This window comes from Oncorhynchus kisutch, linkage group LG18, assembly GCF_002021735.2.
Source record: "Oncorhynchus kisutch isolate 150728-3 linkage group LG18, Okis_V2, whole genome shotgun sequence".
NCBI lineage: Eukaryota > Metazoa > Chordata > Actinopteri > Salmoniformes > Salmonidae > Oncorhynchus > Oncorhynchus kisutch.
The window spans coordinates 25,476,728-25,498,872 of record NC_034191.2 but is presented as its reverse complement, the minus strand read 5'-3'; the positions used below and the strand labels follow the sequence as shown (position 1 = coordinate 25,498,872).

Below are 22,145 nucleotides of genomic sequence, written 5' to 3'. Positions count from 1 at the left end.
GATAAATGCATAGACGTGTAACCCCCTTCCCTTTCTCCCTCCCTCTCTCCAGGTGATGAGTGAGTTTGAGGCTTCTCCTGATGTGTATTTCTACAGAGTGCCAAACCTGGCCCGCAACAGGAAGTACAGCATCTGGGTGGTTGCCGTGACAGCCGCTGGGCGAGGCAACAGCAGTGAGACCATCACAGTGGAACCTCGGGCCAAAGGTACGGGCTGCCTGTGTAACAGCGTAACTATTGAACGTTGGGAATCAAAACAGATGTTTCTGAAATATTAGTGATTGCAGTATGATTTTGATTGATATGACATCTAGGATATTGCTTGCATTCTGTTATTATTCATCATTGTTATCCATTGGAATAGAATGGTAAAGTCACAGGGATGCATGTGTGTAACCCCCCTAGCTCCTGCCAGGATCCTGACGTTCAACGGAACAGTGACTACACCCTGGATGAAGGACATCATTCTGCCCTGCAAGGCGGTCGGAGATCCACCACCCACCATCAAGTGGCTGAAGGGAAAGTAAGTCAAGCCATAGAGCTGTATAGAGATCACAACGTTGTATCTGTACCATTATGGCATCTGTGACATCATTGGCAGCGCCATTGAGGCTATTTACATCTTCTTCTTTTGATGTATGAAAAAAGTCTAATATTGGTGACTTACCGCCATTTGCAGTGCTGGAGTCTTGAACCAAATATTGTCATTCATTTATTATGGCCACTAAATGGCGGTCATATAGCTTTAAGCCATTTACAAACTAGGGCGGTCGTATAGCTTTAAGACATTTACAAACTATGCAAACCAATTTGAAGAGGAAGACAATGCTCTGATCATTGGCTGATCGCTCCCAACCCATAGGAATCCCCACCCAGTTGACTACTTTAAAATGATGGAAGCCTTCAATGGCAAATGTCATTGCAAAATCAGGTAATTTCCAAGAAATGATCTCTATACATCTCTATGGTCAAGGCCTATCTGTCACATGATTCAGCACAATGCAGGTATGTCAAAATCGTAATTACGTTTTTACGTACTGTACTGAACATCATCTGGTCAACTCTACCTCTCAACAGCAATGGTACACCTGCCCCTGTTCTGATTGATGGACGCCGCAGTGTCCATAGCAACGGTAGCTTCATCATCCGAACGGTGAAAGCAGAGGACTCTGGGAACTACAGCTGTGTGGCCAGCAACAACTGGGGCTCTGATGAGATCACGCTCAACCTGCAGGTTCAAGGTAAGACAGAGAGAGATGCCCAAGGATAATTGTCCAAAATTGTCCAATACTAATTTGTATTTGCCTTTCTACCTAGCTCTTCTGAGGACACTTTGTGGCTAGTTTGATGTAGCACAGATGCTTTGTTGTCATGGATTTTGTTAGAAATATAATTCCTTTTGTTCTACAGTTCCTCCAGACCAACCACGCCTCACAGTTACCAAGACAACCACCACATCAATCACTCTGTCCTGGATACCTGGGGACAACGGAGGAAGCTCCATCAGAGGTGAGTGACATTAGGCCATTTAGACACAGCAGAGACACCTCTACAAGGCATAGACCTCCTTTCCAATACCCCAGTGACACTTCAACAAGACAAATATCCCCATTCACACCCACTAACTAATGACATTTCAACAAGAGATAAAGTAGACCTCCATTCAGACACACTAACCAATGACATTTCAACAAGAGAAAAAGTAGACCTCCATTCGGGCACTCCAACGACACCTCAAAAATTCACTGGTAACTACTAAGACACACCAATGGCACTTCAGTAACAGGGCTGGTACCCTATTAGGACATTGGGTGAACAAAATAATCTTACAAGTCCCCCCACTTCTCATTATCTTAGACAGGCTTAGTAATTGCGCTGAGTGAGGTGCTAAAACAGTGGAGAGGGAATAGATTAAAAAGGAACAAAGAAGATTAGGTGAGTTAAAGTGGAAGATTAAACCACTCAGTCAAGAAGAAAGCCCAATCACAGAAGGAGTAGCACTGGTGATTTATCATAGCTGGTCATCACTGGAACACAACATTGCGCTTCTGGCCTCTCAGGCTTTTTAACAGAGATCATAAGGGATGTCCAGGGTGATTTCCTATGGTATTTGTCAAAGTATAGTATATTGTCTAGTCATTGCACTTCCCCCAATACTGTGCCTTATTTCCTTTTATTTGTGTAGAGTAAATATTGGCTATGATCATGTGCTGTTGTCCTGCCTTGTTACATGTAATGTTAATCAGTTTCATTGGCATGTTTATAAGTCTTTAGCCCATACCTGAGCTCAAATACTTCCACTCTGCTGTGCCAGCACTGTGAGAGATTATCTGGGTAATGTAGTTATTAGGTTATTAGATTAACTTGGAGTGTGTTGGGAGAGATTTTACAGTTATGCTCTCTCTCTCTCTCTCTCTCTCTCTCTCTCTCTCTCTCTCTCTCTCTCTAGGCTACATCCTGCAGTACTCAGAGGACAACAGTGAGCAGTGGGGCAGCTTTCCCATTAGCCCTAGCGAGCGCTCGTACCGTCTGGAGAACCTGAAGTGTGGCACTTGGTACAAGTTCACACTGACTGCTCAGAATGGAGTGGGCCCCGGACGCATCAGTGAGATCATTGAAGCAAAAACGCACGGAAAAGGTAGAGTCTCTATTGCAGGGATGGGCTATAGGTAGAGTCTCTATTGCAAGGATGGGCTATAGGTAGAGTCTCTATTGCAGGGATGGGCTATAGGTAGAGTCTCTATAGCAGGGATGGACTGTAGGTAGAGTCTATATTGCAGGGATGGGGTATAGGTAGAGTCTCTATAGCAGGGATGGGCTATAGGTAGAGTCTCTATTGCAGGGATGGGCTATAGGTAGAGTCTTTATAGCAGGGATGGGCTATAGGTAGAGTCTATATTGCAGGGATGGGGTATAGGTAGAGTCTCTATAGCAGGGATTGGCTATAGGTAGAGTCTCTATTGCAGGGATGGGCTATAGGTAGAGTCTTTATTGCAGGGATGGGCTATAGGTAGAGTCTCTATTGCAAGGATGGGCTATAGGTAGAGTCTCTATTGCAGAGATGGACTATAGGTAGAGTCTTTATAGCAGGGATGGGCTTTAAGTAGAGTCTCTACACGAGGGATGGGCTATAGGTAGAGTCTTTATAGGAGGGATGGGCTATAGGTAGAGTCTCTATTGCAGGGATGGGCTATAGGTAGAGTCTCTATTGCAGGGATGGGCTTCATGTAGAGTCTTTATAGCAGGGATGGGCTATAGGTAGAGTCTATATTGCAGGGATGGGGTATAGGTAGAGTCTCTATAGCAGGGATTGGCTATAGGTAGAGTCTCTATTGCAGGGATGGGCTATAGGTAGTCTTTATAGCAGGGATGGGCTATAGGTAGAGTCTCTATTGCAGGGATGGGGTATAGGTAGAGTCTCTATTGCAGGGATGGGCTATAGGTAGAGTCTCTATTGCAGGGATGGGCTATAGGTATAGTCTTTATAGCAGGGATGGGCTATAGGTAGAGTCTCTATTGCAGGGATAGGCTATAGGTAGAGTCTCTATTGCAGGGATGGGCTATAGGTAGAGTCTATATTGCAGGGATGGACTATAGGTAGAGTCTTTATAGCAGGGATGGGCTATAGGTAGAGTCTCTATTGCAAGGATGGGCTATAGGTAGAGTCTTTATAGCAGGGATGGGCTTTAAGTAGAGTCTCTACACGAGGGATGGGCTATAGGTAGAGTCTTTATAGGAGGGATGGGCTATAGGTAGAGTCTCTATTGCAGGGATGGGCTATAGGTAGAGTCTCTATTGCAGGGATGGGCTTCATGTAGAGTCTCTATAGCAGGGATGGGCTATAGGTAGAGTCTCTATTGCAGGGATGGGCTATAGGTAGAGTCTTTATAGCAGGGATGGGCTATAGGTAGAGTCTCTATTGCAGGGATGGACTATAGGTAGAGTCTCTATTGCAAGGATGGGGTATAGGTAGAGTCTTTATAGGAGGGATGGGCTATAGGTATAATCTCTATTGCAGGGATGGACTATAGGTAGAGTCTCTATTGCAGGGATGGACTATAGGTAGAGTCTCTATTGCAGGGATGGGCTATAGGTAGAGTCTCTATTGCAGGATGGACTATAGGTAGAGTCTCTATTGCAGGGATGGAGTATAGGTTGAGTCTCTATTGCAGGGATGGGCTATAGGTAGAGTCTCTATTGCAGGGATGGGCTTTATGTAGAGTCTCTATAGCAGGGATGGGCTATAGGTAGATTCTCTATTGCAGGGATGGGGTATAGGTAGAGTCTCTATAGCAGGGATGGGCTATAGGTAGAGTCTCTATTGCAGGGATGGACTATAGGTAGAGTCTTTATAGCAGGGATGGGCTTTAAGTAGAGTCTCTACACGAGGGATGGGCTATAGGTAGAGTCTTTATAGGAGGGATGGGCTATAGGTAGAGTCTCTATAGCAGGGATGGGCTATAGGTAGAGTCTCTATTGCAGGGATGGGGTATAGGTAGAGTCTCTATAGCAGGGATGGGCTTTATGTAGAGTCTCTATTGCAGGGATGGGCTATAGGTAGAGTCTCTATTGCAGGGATGGGCTATAGGTAGAGTCTCTATAGCAGGGATGGGCTATAGGTAGAGTCTCTATTGCAGGGATGGGCTATAGGTAGAGTCTCTATAGCAGGGGTGGGGTATAGGTAGAGTCTTTATAGCAGGGATGGGCTATAGGTAGAGTCTCTATTGCAGGGATGGGGTATAGGTAGAGTCTCTATAGCAGGGATGGGCTATAGGTAGAGTCTCTATTGCAGGGATGGGCTATAGGTAGAGTCTCTATAGCAGGGATGGGCTGTAAAGTATAGTCTTTATAGCAGGGATGGGCTATAGGTAGAGTCTCTATTGCAGGGATGGACTATAGGTAGAGTCTCTATTGCAGGGATGGGGTATAGGTAGAGTCTCTATTGCAGGGATGGGGTATAGGTAGAGTCTCTATAGCAGGGATGGGCTATAGGTAGAGTCTCTATTGCAGGGATGGACTATAGGTAGAGTCTCTATTGCAGGGATGGGGGTATAGGTAGAGTCTCTATGGCAGGGATGGGGTATAGGTAGAGTCTCTATAGCAGGGATGGGCTATAGGTAGAGTCTCTATTGCAGGGATGGGCTATAGGTAGAGTCTTTATAGCAGGGATGGGCTATAGGTAGAGTCTCTATTGCAGGGATGGGCTATAGGTAGAGTCTCTATTGCAGGGATGGACTATAGGTAGAGTCTTTATAGCAGGGATGGGCTATAGGTAGAGTCTTTATAGCAGGGATGGGCTATAGGTAGAGTCTCTATTGCAGGGATGGGCTATAGGTAGAGTCTCTATTGCAGGGATGGACTATAGGTAGAGTCTTTATAGCAGGGATGGGCTATAGGTAGAGTCTCTATTGCAGGGATGGGCTATAGGTAGAGTCTCTATTGCAGGGATGGACTATAGGTAGAGTCTTTATAGCAGGGATGGGCTTTAAGTAGAGTCTCTACACGAGGGATGGGCTATAGGTAGACTCTTTATAGGAGGGATGGGCTATAGGTAGAGTCTCTATTGCAGGGATGGGCTATAGGTAGAGTCTCTATTGCAGGGATGGACTATAGGTAGACTCTTTATAGGAGGGATGGGCTATAGGTATAGTCTCTATTGCAGGGATGGGCTATAGGTAGAGTCTCTATTGCAGGGATGGACTATAGGTAGAGTCTTTATAGCAGGGATGGGCTATAGGTAGAGTCTCTATTGCAGGGATGGACTATAGGTAGAGTCTCTATTGCAGGGATGGACTATAGGTAGAGTCTCTATTGCAGGGATGGACTATAGGTAGAGTCTCTATTGCAGGGATGGGCTATAGGAAGAGTCTCTATTGCAGGGATGGGGTATAGGTAGAGTCTTTATAGGAGATATGGGCTATAGGTAGAATCTCTATTGCAGGGATGGACTATAGGTAGAGTCTCTATTGCAGGAATGGACTATAGGTAGAGTCTCTATTGCAGGGATGGAGTATAGGTTGAGTCTCTATTGCAGGGATGGGCTATAGGTAGAGTCTCTATTGCAGGGATGGGCTTCATGTAGAGTCTCTATAGCAGGGATGGGCTGTAAAGTATAGTCTCTATAGCAGGGATGGGCTGTAAAGTATAGTCTCTATAGCAGGGATGGGCTTTATGTAGAGTCTCTATAGCAGGGATGGGCTATAGGTAGAGTCTCTATAGCAGGGATGGGCTTCATGTAGAGTCTCTATAGCCGGGACGGGCTGTAAGTAGAGTCTCTATAGCAGGGACGGGCTGTAAGTAGAGTCTCTATAGCAGGGATGGGCTGTAAGTAGAGTCTCTATAGAAGGGATGGGCTATAGATAGAGTCTCTATAGCAGGGATGGGCTATAGGTAGAGTCTCTATAGCAGGGATGGGCTGTAAGTAGAGTCTCTATAGAAGGGATGGGCTATAGGTAGAGTCTCTATAGCAGGGATGGGCTATAGGTAGAGTCTCTATTGCAGGGATGGGCTATAGGAAGAGTCTCTATTGCAGGGATGGGGTATAGGTAGAGTCTTTATAGGAGATATGGGCTATAGGTAGAATCTCTATTGCAGGGATGGACTATAGGTGGAGTCTCTATTGCAGGAATGGACTATAGGTAGAGTCTCTATTGCAGGGATGGAGTATAGGTTGAGTCTCTATTGCAGGGATGGAGTATAGGTTGAGTCTCTATTGCAGGGATGGGCTATAGGTAGAGTCTCTATTGCAGGGATGGGCTTCATGTAGAGTCTCTATAGCAGGGATGGGCTGTAAAGTATAGTCTCTATAGCAGGGATGGGCTGTAAAGTATAGTCTCTATAGCAGGGATGGGCTTTATGTAGAGTCTCTATAGCAGGGATGGGCTATAGGTAGAGTCTCTATAGCAGGGATGGGCTTCATGTAGAGTCTCTATAGCCGGGACGGGCTGTAAGTAGAGTCTCTATAGCAGGGACGGGCTGTAAGTAGAGTCTCTATAGCAGGGATGGGCTGTAAGTAGAGTCTCTATAGCAGGGATGGGCTGTAAGTAGAGTCTCTATAGAAGGGATGGGCTATAGGTAGAGTCTCTATAGCAGGGATGGGCTATAGGTAGAGTCTCTATAGCAGGGATGGGCTGTAAGTAGAGTCTCTATAGAAGGGATGGGCTATAGGTAGAGTCTCTATAGCAGGGATGGGCTATAGGTAGAGTCTCTATATTAGGGATGGGCTGTAAAGTAGAGTCTCTATAGCAGGGATGGGCAATAGGTATTTTTTATTTATTTAACTAGGCAAGTCAGTTAAGAGCAAATTCTTATTTATAATGACGACCTACCGGGGAACAGTGGGTTAACTGCCTTGTTCAGGGGCAGGACGACAGATTTTTACCTTGTCAGCTCAGGGATTCGATACAACAACCTTTCGGCTACTGACCCAACGCTCTAACCATTAGCCTACCTGCCTCCCCAAGTAGAGTCTCGATAGCAGGGATGGGCTACTGGCCCTCGGATACATTTTTTATTTAGTTTTTTAAAACTCAGTCGGAGTCTCAATTTACAGTTGCAAGTTAGAATAGTAGAATACACAAGGTGCAATAAAACATGTGTTATGTCAGTCACTGATAGTCACTCAATTAGCCCATATCAGCTAACATTTTTTAGATTGGTAAGTTAGTCTAGCGGACAGCAATCTAAACTTAGTAATCATGGATGAATATACCGGCCCCATTGATTTTGTTTGTCAGTCTCACTCAGGTATCATATTAAAAACTGCAAACATTTCTCTCCACCCTATGGCAAACTGTAAAACGACAAACTTTTCCCCCCGTCCAATGTCAAAATGAGTAGAATTGGATGAATTTACCATTTTCTCTATGCCCCATGGCAAAATGTGTAGAATTACACGACATTAACTCTAAAACGTAAAACATTTTTCTCTGAGGTCAAGTGTGGGGCTGCTAAAATATTTTGCTTGCACCCACCACCCCCATCACCTCTGCTCTATAGCATCTCCACCCCACCACTGTCCCCTTAGAACTAACTCTAACTCAAGTCCTATCTAAAGAATTTACCAATCAATTCCTTGAACTTGCTCAATTATTGTGAACTGATTTGGTTCATGAATAAAATGTTACTGGCATCCTTAAAAGTCTACATCTGGTCTCTTCACCCCTCTTTTTTTCCAGAGCCCCAGTTTGCCAAAGAACACGAGCTGTTTGCCAGCATCAATTCCACCCGGGTCAGGCTCAATCTAATTGGGTGGAACAATGGCGGCTGCCCAATCACCTCATTCACCCTGGAGTACCGTCCGGTGGACACGGCAATGTGGACCATGGCCCAGCGCACCTCACTAACCAAGAGCTACATCCTGTACGACCTGGCGGAAGCCACCTGGTACGAGCTGCAGATGAAGGTGGTCAACAGCGCTGGCTTCGCCGAGAAGAAGATCACGTTCGCCACGCTCAACGCCGATGGAAGTGAGTTCAGTTCAGTGGTCCTCTAGGATGACAATATTGTTTCCTAAACCATGATAGTTTCATTTACAAAAGAAGTCCTTCCAAAGAAACATATTTGACTACGATTCTTAGTCCTCCCAAGTCCCAGCCCTGGTGATAAATAGTCATGCCTAATACTCGGGATGGTTCCTCTCCCCGCAGGTACTATCCCTCCTCTGTTGAAGACAGTGGACCCCATCACAGACAACATGTCAGGCAACGAGGGGCTGAAGATGATGGTGACCATCACCTGTATCCTGGTGGCTGCTGTCATGGTCTTCATCCTCCTGATGGTGCTGAAGAGGAGGAGGAGGGAGCAGAGGCTCAAGAGGCTACGTGGTGAGTCAGAACATAAAGACACTCACATGCACACGCACCCACACACACACAATAGAAACAAGGCAAACAATAACACACAAGCACTTTTTAGAGATTGATGCTCAAGAAAGTGAGGATCAATTAACTTGAGCAGAATAGAATTGTGAGTTTGTGACTATTGACTTTCATTATGTAATTAAGAGGCTATGAGTTTAGCTAACACTGTAGAACGGTCTGATCAGATCTAGTGTTCCACTATTCATTTGCCAACACTCTAATGTTCTAGTTTTGCACATCTATGAAATTGGCTTGGTGCCTATGATTGTAATATGTTATCTTTTGTCAACCACAACTCAGCATTGTTACTAACTTATTGTATGCTGACTTCACAGATGCAAAAAGCCTGGCAGAAATGCTGATGAGGTACGTGAAGAGGAATAAAACTACAGATAGGAATCATAAAATACTTTAAAGTAATTGTCCAGTGTTTTCATATTTTTTAAAAATGTCATTAGTGTGTTTAAAAGCAGCTTTTTTGTGTTGGAATGATATGGGCGTACCTCAACAACGGAATGGTGTGGGTATATACCAGTCATTAAAAATATTGACGGGAGTAGACCGATGATTGGCCAGCTCATCCTCCTCAGGAGTATGACATCATACTCTATTAGGAAATAAAATGTATTTTTCAGTTTGAGGTAGAGTTTTTGTGGTCAATTTATGCTTTGGCCACAAATACGAGTATAGGATGAGTCAACAAATCAAATCCAATTTTATTGGTCGCATACACATGGTTAGCAGATGTTATTGTGAGTGTAGCGAAATGCTTCTGCTTCTAGATCCGACAGTGCAGCAGTATCTAACAGGTAATATCTAACAATTCCACAACAAAACCTAATGTCTAACAAATTCCACAACAAAACCTAATACACACAATCTAGTAAATTAATGGGATAAGAATATATAAATATCAAATAATGGATGAGCAGTGACAGAGCGGCTAAGATGCAATAGATAGTAAAGAATAGATAGTGTAGGATACAGTATACAGTATATACATATGAGATAAGTAATGCGAGATATGTATACATTCTTAAAGTGGCATTATTAAAGTGACTAGTGTTCCATTTATTAAAGTGGACATTGATATCAAGTCTGTAGGTAGGCAGCCGCCTCTCTGTGCTAGTGATGGCTGTTTAACAATCTGATGGCCTTGAGATAGAAGCTGTTTTTCAATCTTGGTATGAGTTAACATAATATGAACTTTTAAAAGAGAGATTCTCACTGGACAGTTACTTTAAAACTATGACAGAAAACGTACAAACAATACAACAAAAGCCCCTAACTGACATTTCTATCTCCTAGTAAAAACACACGGACACCAGACACATCGAACAAGCAGCAAGCCATGAGAATGCACATCGACATCCCCCGAGCCCAGCTGCTCATCGAAGAGAGAGATACTATGGAGACTATCGGTGAGACAAGTCTGCCACGCCAGTTTATCCCTTGCACGTTATATTTGATCATCTTTTCTAATAACTCATTGTCTTCCTCCCTGTTTTCTGTCTCTCAGACGACAGGTCGACAGTGCTGCTGACTGATAATGACTTCGGGGAGACGTCCAAACAGAAGTCGTCCACTGTCACGCACACAGTCCACTACCAGTCCCTGTCGCAGGCCACCGGCCCACTGGTGGACGTCTCCGATGCCCGGCCTGGAACCAGTAAGAGCTTAACCCATTTAATCACCTCTATATCCCACCCCTCACCACCTTTACTCTGTCGTCCCCTGGAAGAATAGGGGTAATTCATTACTGTTTATTTGTTTGTAGTTATGTGAAATAAGAGAATGCTCTCTCTCAATACTCATATGTTCTGATATAGTTCAATTCAATCCAAGCATCTGCTGTAACTTTAAATCATTGTCCATATTTATTTATCTCTCAGGTGCCTGTAACTGGACCCCAGTCCTCCAATCAGTGTTTAGACTCTAGTTTTTATTAACAACAGCTCTAACAATTAACCTCCAGGTATTCACATACCCTGATCTCAAATCCATTTTAAGCAAACTAGAATTTTCAGCTTATCATAGTTGCAACCCTCAGATGCACTCACATAGCCCACAGCCCAGAGCAGTGTGAGCCAAGCCAGTGGCTGCACAGTGGCTTATGGAGGCTCTGTTGCTGTTGAGCTTCAGTGGAGCTGAACTGATGAAGAGAGGAGAGGCATCTGGCTCCACCTGACAGCTCACCTGATTGGGCTCATTGAGGCTGGCCGGGCAGCACTGTGGGCCTAAACCTTATCTGCTGACTCAGCCATATCTATCCAGAGTGTTGGGAAAACACTGCCTGGTGCTCCAGTCTCCAGCCCACTGATGGAATTACTCCACTCTGACCTACTACTATTACCACTGCTATTCTTCTCTGGCTTCTCCAGGCCGGATCTAATCATGGCCATTCTAAAGGGTCATTCTGATTTGGTGCCATTGATGCATAGCACAGTAGGTTAAATGTCTGGGTCAGACCGAATATGATACTATTTTTTCTTTGGGGAATATTATATCTACTGTGAAAGGTTAGGATGATAGTTTCAAAACTATTAATTATTATTGATCAATAGATGTTTCTGTAATTGGATACACAGAAAATTAATACTCAATGTATGCTATTTACTGTCTAGTAGCACTTCAGTGGTATGTATGAAATGGCATCCTATTCCATTGGGACCCTGGTAGTGCACTACATAGGGAATAGGGTGCCAATTCTGACACTGCCTAGGCCTCTCATCAGTAATGACTTTGGCCCTTTCACCCCCAGACCCCACAGCACGCCGCACTGCCAAAGCAGGCCCTGCAGCCAGCAGGAACCGATACGCCAGCCAGTGGACCCTGAACCCCCCCCAACCACCCACCTCCTCCCACACCCTGAGCACAGACTGGAGACTGCCCACACCTCGGGCCGCCGGCTCTGTGGACAAGGAGAGCGATAGCTACAGCGTCAGCCCATCGCAGGACACAGGTACTGGACTGACCCTATGTCTCACATACAACATTAGTCTGCAGCAAAGGGGAGACCACTACTACTGTACGTGGAAGGGTCAGAGTGCTCACGGTATGTTTTAAGATATTTCCTATATATCTTAGGAAATGTAAGCTATATGCTTGTACTATAATGGATGTTGCTTCTTTGTGTGTGTGTGTGTGTGTGTGTGTGTGTGTGTGTGTGTGTGTGTGTGTGTGTGTGTGTGTGTGTGTGTGTGTGTGTGTGTGTGTGTGTGTGTGTGTGTGTGTGTGTGTGTGTGACTACGCAGACCGCGCACGGAGCAGCATGGTGTCGACAGAGAGCGCGTCGTCCACGTACGAGGAGCTGGCCCGAGCCTACGAGCACGCCAAGATGGAGGAACACCTGCGGCACGCCAAGTTCACCATCACAGAATGCTTCATCTCCGACACCTCCTCAGAGCAAATGACTGCCGGCACCAATGACTACACAGACAGCCTGACGTCCAGCACGCCGTCCGAGTCAGGCATCTGCAGGTTCACCGCCTCCCCGCCCAAGCCTCAGGACGTCAGCCGGGTTATGAACATGGCAGCACCCAAGGCCCACAGACCGGGTATACAGAACACACATGCACAGTACAGTTCAAACCTCATTGAAACTTCATTATTTTCCTCATTACTCTAGATCAGTGTTTTCTACCTCCGGTCCTCCAGTACCCCCAACAGTACATATTTTTGTTGTGGCCCTGGACAAGCACACCTGATTCTACTCATCAAGCCCTTGACAAGTTGAGTTAAGTGTTCTGCCCCAATTAGACCTTGGACCACTGCATTACTACTATAAATTCCACAGCTCTCTAGGCCTGTTCAAAGTTCAAAGTTTCATAGCTTTCATTTAACACAGCATATTACAAAACGCCTATTGCAAAATAATGATCATGATCATAAGGTACACTTCCTCAGATAACACCTCTGGAATGCTGTTAACGCTTGATGAAGTACAAACACCATTAAAACCCCCGTAATAACCCTCTCACAGTGCTGTATTCATCTTCGGTGCTCTGCAGCAATTTCTGCACATGGAGGATCTGTCTGTCTGTCTGTCCGTCCATCCGTCTGTCAGTCTATCCGTCTATCCGTCTGTCCCTCTGTCTGACACTGTCCTCCCCCAGGTGGGCCTCATATGACCTGCTGCTACTCAACTCCTATTCCTATTGGTTCCACTGTCTGGCGCAGCTTGTGGACAGACCAAACAGAATGGGTTGAAATACATAGACATGAGGAAATGCACATTTTTCAAAAACCTTTTGTAAAAAATACACACACACACACAGATTGTATATAGTACATTTAGCAAGTCCTGGCCTGCCATGTTTTCAGTCTGGGCTGGGTGCATGAAGACTAGCTTGGTGTGGATGTTGTCGGATGGCAGGATCTAGGTTGGGCTGAGTTAGACAAGGTAGACAGGTTTTGGCTATCTGAGCTGGGTCTTGAGTTTCCGTCCCTCATTATGTTTTCATGGTGCGCACACGAGCCAGCTGCCCACAGTCATCAGCCAGCGGGAGGCTTAAACCGTCAGCTGAGGGCAAGTAGAAGCTATCTGTCAAGCCAATCTAAAGCTATTGTCTGTCAATAAAAAACAGCCCTTTAATGCCACAATGGAGATGTTCAGCACGATATCAGTCTTTCAGACACAGAGCCTGTTGTAGCGTCGTGCTAACGTAGACACGCTTTACAAGTTTCTACAATAAGTCCCTGTTGAAGACTGTTGTTGCCAGTCTGGCTTAGCATCAGCCAGCTCTGTTGTGGCACACAGTGTGGAATTCCCCCATGCTAGTTTGAACACAGTTCATTTTTATGGTGTTTTTGCCTTAACGAGTGTCACATAGTAGCATCAGAATCCTCAAGAAAAAAAGGCAACATTTTCAATATAAAACATACATGTCGATGCTGGCATACAATAGTGATGGCATACAATAGTGATGGCATACAATAGTGATGGCATACAATAGTGATGGCATACAATAGTGATGGCATACAATAGTGATGGCATACAGAAGTGATGGCATACAATAGTGATGGCATACAGAAGTGATGGCATACAATAGTGATGGCATACAATAGTGATGGCATACAATAGTGATGGCATACAATAGTGATGGCATACAATAGTGATGGCATACAGAAGTGATGGCATACAATAGTGATGGCATACAGAAGTGATGGCATACAATAGTGATGGCATACAGAAGTGATGGCATACAATAGTGATGGCATACAATAGTGATGGCATACAATAGTGATGGCATACAGAAGTGATGGCATACAATAGTGATGGCATACAGAAGTGATGGCATACAATAGTGATGGCATACAATAGTGATGGCATACAGAAGTGCTTGATGGATATCTGTCTGTCTGTCTGACTGTCTGTCTGACTGACAGTGGCCCACTGCCCCCCCCCCCCCTTCTGTAGTAATGTACCTTTGCCCTGAGTTGACCCTGTGACCTCCTCTGTCAGTAACACAGTGACACGGAGGAGGGGACAGCCCTATCTCCTGTTACTCTGACACATTTCAATCACAATCACACACCTGGTACTGATACACTGGGTCAACCTGGGGTCATGACTTTGACCTGAAGTGCGTCCACTTCTTGTGGGATTTGGCAAGCTCATTTCTTCATGTGAGTGTGTGACCATAGTCATTGGAGCAAGCTGGATGGAAACATTGGGCAGTGATCCGTGTGACATCTCATAAACAGTCTGTCCTGTACAATTACTGTAGGAAGCCAATTATAGAGGAAGATCTTGAGGTTCTCAGCTCATAAACATTTACTGCAACACTGTTTCTTGTGTCATGGGCCTTTAAACAAGCGAAAGTGTCTATGTGTATTTGTGTGTTTGTGTGTGGGCGTGTGTGCATGTGTGTTCGCGCGATGTGTCTGTCTGTTTACTAGTGTGTGGGTAGCTGTGGAAGCTCATTAGAAGGACAGATTACAGAAAATGAGAACAGCTCCTTCCCCAGCAGCACAGATTGACTTGGTCACACAGAATGTTAAAACACTCATATAGAGTGCCTTTGAAAAGTATTCAGACCCTTTGACTTTTTCCACATTTTGTTAGGTTACAGCATTATTCTAAAATGAATTAAATTGTTATTTTTCCTCTTCAATCTACACACATTACCCCATAATGACAAAGAAAAAACTGTTATTTTGCTCATTTATATATATAAAAGATTGGCACACCTGTATTTGTGGAGTTTCTCCCATTCTTCTCTGAAGATCCTCTCAAGCTCTGTCAGGTTGGATGGGGAGCATTGCTTGCCAGATATTTTCAGGTCACTCCAGAGATGTTAGATCGGGTTCAAGTCCGGGCTCTGGCTGGGCTACTCAAGGACATTCAGAGACTTGTCCAGAAGCCACTCCTGTGTTGTCTTGGCTGTGTGCTTAGGGTCGTTGTCTTGTTGGAAGGTGAACCCTCGCCCCAGTCTGAGGTCCTGAGTGCTTTAGAGCAGGTTTTCATCAAGGATCTCTCTCTCTGTACTTAGTCTCCTAGTCCCTGGACGCTGAAAAACATCCCCACAGCATGATTCTGCCACCACCATTCTTCACCATAGGGATGGTGCCAGGTTTCCTCCAGACATGACGCTTGGCATTCAGGCCAAAGAGTTCAATCTTGGTTTCATCAGAACAGAGAATCTTGTTTCTCATGGTCTGAAAGTCTTAAGGTGCCTTTTGGCAAATACCAAGTGGGCTGTCATGTACCTTTTACTGAGGAGTTGCTTCCGTCTGGCCACTCTATCATAAAGGCCTGATTGGTGGAGTGCTGCAGAGATGGTTGTCCTTCTGGAAGGTTCTCCCGTCTCCACAGAGGTACTGTAGAGCTCGGTGTCTTGGTCACCTCCCTGACCAGGGCCCTTCTCCCCCGATTGTTCCATTTGGCTGGGCAGCTAGCTCTAGGAAGAGTCTTGGTGGTTCCAAACTTCTTCCATTTAAGAAGGATGGAGGCCACTGATTTCTTGGGGACCTAACATGCTGCAGAAATGTTTTGGTTCCCTTCCCCATAAATGTTTTGATACCCTCCCCTAGATCTTTGCCTCGACACAATCCTGTCTCGGAGCTCTACGGACATTTCCTTCAACCTAATGGCTTGGTTTTTGCTCTGACATGCACTGGCAACTGTTGGACTTTATACAGTGGTAGAACAAGTATTTGAACCTTTTGGAATTATTACCTGGTCTTCTGTATAAATTGGTCATAAAATTTGATCTGATCTTCATCTAAGTCACAACAATAGACAAACACAGTCTGCTTAAACTAATAACATACAAACAATTGTAGGTTTTCATGTCTTTATTGAACACACCGTGTAAACATTCACAGTGAAGGGAGGAAAAAGTATGTGAACCCTTGGTTTTAATAACTGGTTGACCCTCCTTTGGCAGCATTAACCTCAACCAAACGTTTTCTGTAGTTGAGGATCAGACCTGCAGAAGGAATTTTGGAACATTCCTCTACAAAATTGTTTCAGTTCAGCAATATTCTTGGGATGTCTGGTGTGAACTGCTCTCTTGAGGTCATGCCACAGCATCTCAATCGGGTTGAAGTCAGGACTTTGACTGGGCCACTCCAGAAGGCGTATTTTCTTCTGTTGAAGCCATTCTGTTGTTGATTTACTTCTGTGTTTTGGGTCACTGTCCTGTTCACCATACTTTACAGTTGGGATAAAGTTTTGATGTTGGTGAGCTGTGCCTTTTTTTCTCCACACATAGTGTTGTGTGTTCCTTCCAAACAACTCAACTTTAATTTCATCTGTACACAGAATATTTTGCCAGGAGCGCTGTGGAACATCCAGGTGCTCTTTTGCGTCCTCCCATGAACACCATTCTTGTTTAGTGTTTAAGTATCGTAGACTCGTCAGCAGAGATGTTAGCATGTTCCAGAGATTTCTTTGTCTTTAGCTGACACTCGAGGATTCTTCTTAACCTCATTGAGCGTTCTGTGCTGTGCTCTTGCAGTCATCTTTGCAGGACGGCCACTGCTAGCGAGAGTAGCAACAGTACTGAGCTTTCTCCATTTATAGACAGTTTGTCTTACCGTGGACTGATGAACATCATGACTTTTAGAGTTACTTTTGTAACCCTTTCCAGCTTTATGTAAGTCAACAACTCTTAATCTTGGGTCTTCTGAGATATCTTTTTTTCGAGGCATGGTTCACATCAGGCAATGCTTCTTGTGAATAGCAAAACTCAAATAAGTTTTTTTATAGGGCAGGGCTGCTCTAACCAACATCTCCAATCTCAAGTCATTAGCCTAGGGGTTCACATACTTTTTCCAAACTACACTGTAAATGTTTAAATGATGTATTCAATATAGACAAGAAAAATACTATAATTTGTGTGTCATTAGTTTAAACAGACTGCTGTTGTGACTTAGATGAAGATCAGATCTAATTTTATGTCAAATTTATGCAGAAATCCAGGTAATTCCAAAGGGTTCACATAATTTTTATTGCCACTGTATAGACAGGTGTGTGCCTTTCCAAATCATGTCCAATCAGTTGAATTTACCACAGGTGGACTCCAATGAAGTTGTAGAAACATCTCAAGGATGATCAATGGAAACAGGATGCACCTGAGCTCAATTTCATGTCTCATAGCAAAGGGTCTGAATACTTATGTAAATAAGTAAAAATGAAAAAAATACGAGAGAAAATTCTAATAACCTGTTTACTCTTTGTCATTATGGGATATTGTGTGTAGATTGCTGAGGATTATTATTTTTTAATCCATTTTAAAATAAGGCTGAAACGTAACAAAATGTGGAAAAAGTCAGAGTCTGAATACTTTCTGAAGGCACTGTTCATCAAACCCCCCAGCTAGAGACTTATTGCACGGCTGGCAATCATTATTGTGTAGCTGATACAAGTTGTGCCATTACCCACATACTGCAATTTACGGCCTGATGGATTTCAGCTAAGTCAATTCCTAATGAGCTCCCAAAGAAAAGCTTCAATCTATATTTAATTCAATTAAAGCTGGTCACCATTTATCATCTTTACTTGTTTTAATAAAGCCTGTAATATAAACAGTAAATTATGCATGCTCTCCATGAACTCTGGAATTCAGTCACTAAGGTCACATGTAGGATACAATCTACATAGACGAGCCGGTCCTCCTCTGTGTGATGAGGTGGTGATGGTGGCGGCGGTGGTGGTGGTGGGAGATAGTGATTTGGCATTGAAAAGTCCAGTCACTGAAGCCTGCTGATCTCTGTGACCTCAGAAAGATTCATATTGAAGACGTCCATTAGAACAGTAATGGAACAGTACACGTCTCCCCACCACTCCTAATCAAGTGTAAAATCTTCACTACGACTCATACATCTCTGGCTACTGGACACATCTTTGTGTGGAGCTAATTTCCTAAATTAAATACGTAGTTTATTCAGTGGACGAGATACATTTACAGCAGACGTGATTGTATCATCATCCCCTGAACCGTGTCCAGGGATTCATTCACTGTTTGCATGGGGGAATACTGTGTAGAGAAGCCCAAGTCTTTTAAAGTGCTGCAGTGTCATTAACTAAATGTAGACTTGGGTTACATCACAGGCTTGGTTTATTCTGGCTCCTGGACAGCAAAGATTCTGTCTCCGAATGAGATTTGAAGCAGGTTTCTGCTTCAGTTAACCCCAGGTACAGATGAGGAGAGTTTGAGAGTGGGCAGTGCACGGCTGTTTGACGTAATAGTCCTGAAGAAATGGAAAGGTGATTTGAATATGAATCTGACAGGTTAATGCAGCAATATCAAAGGATAATAAATCCCGCCATCAAACCATGAAAAATGATATCGTCCTGAAATCCTTATAGAATCTGTATCCTTCCAACTCAATACGAAAGATTACATTACATTATCCAAACTCAAATCGTATTTCCTCAACTCATTTGATTTCCTATCAAATGCCATATATCCTGACAGTAAGTAGATACCGTATGAAAATACCCATATGGAATAGAAAATAACGAATAGAAAGTAATCAAGTAATGCTGACATTGAGAACTGTCCTCCCAGCTCAGTATGTAGTGAGTGCACCCCTCTAACCTTCCTGACTGGGTACCCCTCTAACCTTCCTGACTGGGTACCCCTCTAACCTTCCTGACTGGGTACACCTTTAACCTTCATGACTGGGTACCCCTTTAACCTTCCTGACTGGGTACCCCTTTAACCTTCCTGCCTGGGTACCCCTCTAACCTTCCTGACTGGGTACCCCTTTAACCTTCCTGACTGGGTACCCCTCTAACCTTCCTGACTGGGTACCCCTCTAACCTTCCTGCCTGGGTACCCCTCTAACCTTCCTGACTGGGTACCCCTCTAACCTTCCTGACTGGGTACCCCTCTAACCTTCCTGACTGGGTACCCCTATAACCTTCCTGACTGGGTACCCCTTTAACCTTCCTGCCTGGGTACCCCTCTAACCTTCCTGACTGGGTACCCCTTTAACCTTCCTGACTGGGTACCCCTTTAACCTTCCTGACTGGGCACCCCTTTAACCTTCCTGACTGGGTACCCCTTTAACCTTCCTGACTGGGTACCCCTTTAACCTTCCTGACTGGGTACCCCTCTAACCTTCCTGACTGGGTACCCCTCTAACCTTCCTGACTGGGCACACCTCTAACCTTCCTGACTGGGCACCCCTCTAACTTTCCTGACTGGGTACCACTCTAACCTTCCTGACTGGTACCCCTCTAACCTTCCTGACTGGGTACCACTCTAACCTTCCTGACTGGTACCCCTCTAACCTTCCTGCCTGGGTACCCCTCTAACCTTCCTGACTGGGAACCCCTCTAACCTTCCTGACTGGGTACCACTTTAACCTTCCTGACTGGGTACCACTCTAACCTTCCTGACTAGGTACCCCTCTAACCTTCCTGACTGGGCACCCCTCTAACCTTCCTGACTGGGTACCCCTCTAACCTTCCTGACTGGGCACCCCTCTAACCTTCCTGACTTGGTACCACTCTAACCTTCCTGACTGGGTACCCCTCTAACCTTCCTGACTGGGCACCCCTCTAACCTTCCTGACTGGGTATCACTGTAACCTTCCTGACTGGTACCCCTCTAACCTTCCTGACTGGGTACCACTCTAACCTTCCTGACTGGGTACCACTCTAACCTTCCTGACTGGGTACCCCTCTAACCTTCCTGACTAGGTACCCCTCTATCCTTCCTGACTGGATGCCCCTTTAACCTTCCTGACTGGTACCCCTTTAACCTTCCTGACTGGTACCCCTTTAACCTTCCTGACTTGATGCCCCTTTAACCTTCCTGACTGGTACCCCTTTAACCTTCCTGACTGGTACCCCTTTAACGTTCCAGACTGGTACCCCTTTAACCTTCCTGACTGGTACCCCTTTAACCTTCCTGACTGGTACCCCTTTAACCTTCCTGACTGGATGCCCCTTTAACCTTCCAGACTGGTACCCCTTTAACCTTCCTGACTGGTACCCCTCTAACAGTCCTGACTGGATGCCCCTTTAACCTTCCTGACTGGTACCCCTTTAACCTTCCTGACTGGATACCCCTCTAACAGTCCTGACTGGATGCCCCTTTAACCTTCCTGACTGGGTACCCCTGTAACCGCCTCTCTGGTCTCATCCCTCAGGAGGAGAGCTGGTGCACTTGCCCCCGTACCTACGAATGGACTTCCTGTTAAACCGTGGCTCTGCATCGGGAGGCCGGGGGTCCAATGGTGGTAACGGAGGAAGAGAAGGAGGAGGAGGGGAGACAGGGGCGTTGGGTCAGGCGTGTTTGGAGCCCCAGAAGAGCCGCACACTGAAACGGCCCCCGCTCCTGGAACCCACTCCCATGGAGGTGCCCACATCCAGGGAGGTGCAGCAGTGGCAGCCAGGGACTGCCTCCACCCTGCCCCAGCGTGAGCCCACTGGCCGTGAGGCCACCGGAGACCTGGCCCAGGCCCCGGCTGCCAAGCTCAGCAGCTCACAGGAGTCCCTGCTAGACTCCAGAGGACACTTAAAACAGAGCAACAACCCCTACGCAAAGTCCTACACACTGGTATAACACAAGGAGTTACATTACACACTCCGGGACTTAGACTGTAAACTGTACTGCAGCTCTACACAGAGAGCTGGCACGGAACAATGATGATGATGGACACTTTTCAACAACGACTAATATATATTTCTGACTCCAAGTGGATGCGTTACTTTGGTTCTTTCTGTATTTCTTTCTCTTGCTTTCTTTCGTTCTTTCTCTTCTCTATTCCTTTCTTTTATTCTTTTGTTCTTGCTCCCTTCTTTCCTCTTCTGGCTCTCTGATTTCTCAGTTTTATTTTCTATTTGAGTATTCTTTTATTCTAAACACCATATGAAAATTGCCAAAATAATGTATTTAAATTTGACAGAGAAAAAATACTATTGAATTTATATCAATGATAATTATAGTCATTATTATTATTATATATAAAAATGTAAAAATGTCTAAAAACAAGAAGAAGAAGAGGAGGAGGACTCTGGAGCACTCTGCAGGAGGATATTGCTTTCTTCATTGATTTATTTTGTTTGTCGCAGTGTGATCAAATCGATGATTGGATAGCTGGCGGTTTTTCAATAATGAGAGAAGCCAAGGAAAATAACTGCATTAAAGCTGAACCTGTCTGTCCATGCCTTCGACTCAATCTACTCAGATAGATTGTTACTACATTCTTCAACCTTTCCAATGACTGCATGGGGACTGATCTATGACAATTTACAGGAATGGCTGGAAAATCCAAAAGAGAATTTTGTCACACTATGAAAATGATACAATGTGAATATATATAAAAGAGATCACTTTTATTTGTGGATATTACAGGGAAAATGATTTGGTTAATAAAGTCCTTAGTCATGTTTGCACACGTGGGTTTGATTTGAGATTTGGACAATACTGCTTATTCTCTTTCTTCCTCCATCTCTAACCCTCTCAGCCACCACAGAGCCTAGCATACCGATCACTCCATAGCCTGTGTGTTGTGTAACACAAGCACCCTTCACTATGTAGACACTGCAATAATTGATTTGGGTGTATACATGATAAATGACTCTGAACAGGTCACCTGGATCGGATGTCTCACATTATATTAGCTAGTAGAGGGCAGGCAGGGTATAGACATCACTGCTCCCTATCAGACCTCAGGGGTATCTGACTCCATTGATCCGCTCCCCCTTAGTGCAGAGGGCTCTCCGGATAAATAGGTATGATTTATCCACACTAGTGACGACTTATTGGTATGTGGATAACTGTGGCAATCCAATACATGCATCACCTGAAAGCCCAGATCT

At 44.8% G+C, this 22,145-nt stretch overlaps 1 protein-coding gene across 2 annotated transcripts in view; it reads left to right on the top strand.

Moving 5' to 3' along the window:
* The window catches only part of LOC109909172 (Down syndrome cell adhesion molecule homolog), a 135,166-nt gene extending 113,421 nt beyond the window's left edge, over window positions 1-21,745 (top strand). Inside the window, exons 21-33 of one of the 2 annotated variants that reach the window (XM_031796261.1) lie at window positions 53-206; window positions 405-522; window positions 1,077-1,240; window positions 1,410-1,508; window positions 2,449-2,637; window positions 8,177-8,467; window positions 8,648-8,824; window positions 9,196-9,226; window positions 10,169-10,281; window positions 10,380-10,529; window positions 11,622-11,915; window positions 12,115-12,417; window positions 20,471-21,745. In XM_031796261.1, coding sequence (XP_031652121.1) covers window positions 53-206; window positions 405-522; window positions 1,077-1,240; window positions 1,410-1,508; window positions 2,449-2,637; window positions 8,177-8,467; window positions 8,648-8,824; window positions 9,196-9,226; window positions 10,169-10,281; window positions 10,380-10,529; window positions 11,622-11,915; window positions 12,115-12,417; window positions 20,471-20,886 — 2,499 coding nt within the window. In that variant the 3' untranslated portion in view covers window positions 20,887-21,745. The remainder of the gene's footprint in view (window positions 1-52; window positions 207-404; window positions 523-1,076; window positions 1,241-1,409; window positions 1,509-2,448; window positions 2,638-8,176; window positions 8,468-8,647; window positions 8,825-9,195; window positions 9,227-10,168; window positions 10,282-10,379; window positions 10,530-11,621; window positions 11,916-12,114; window positions 12,418-20,470) is intronic. The other variant, XM_020508167.2, reaches the window with a different exon arrangement.
* Window positions 21,746-22,145: the final 400 nt, after the last annotated feature.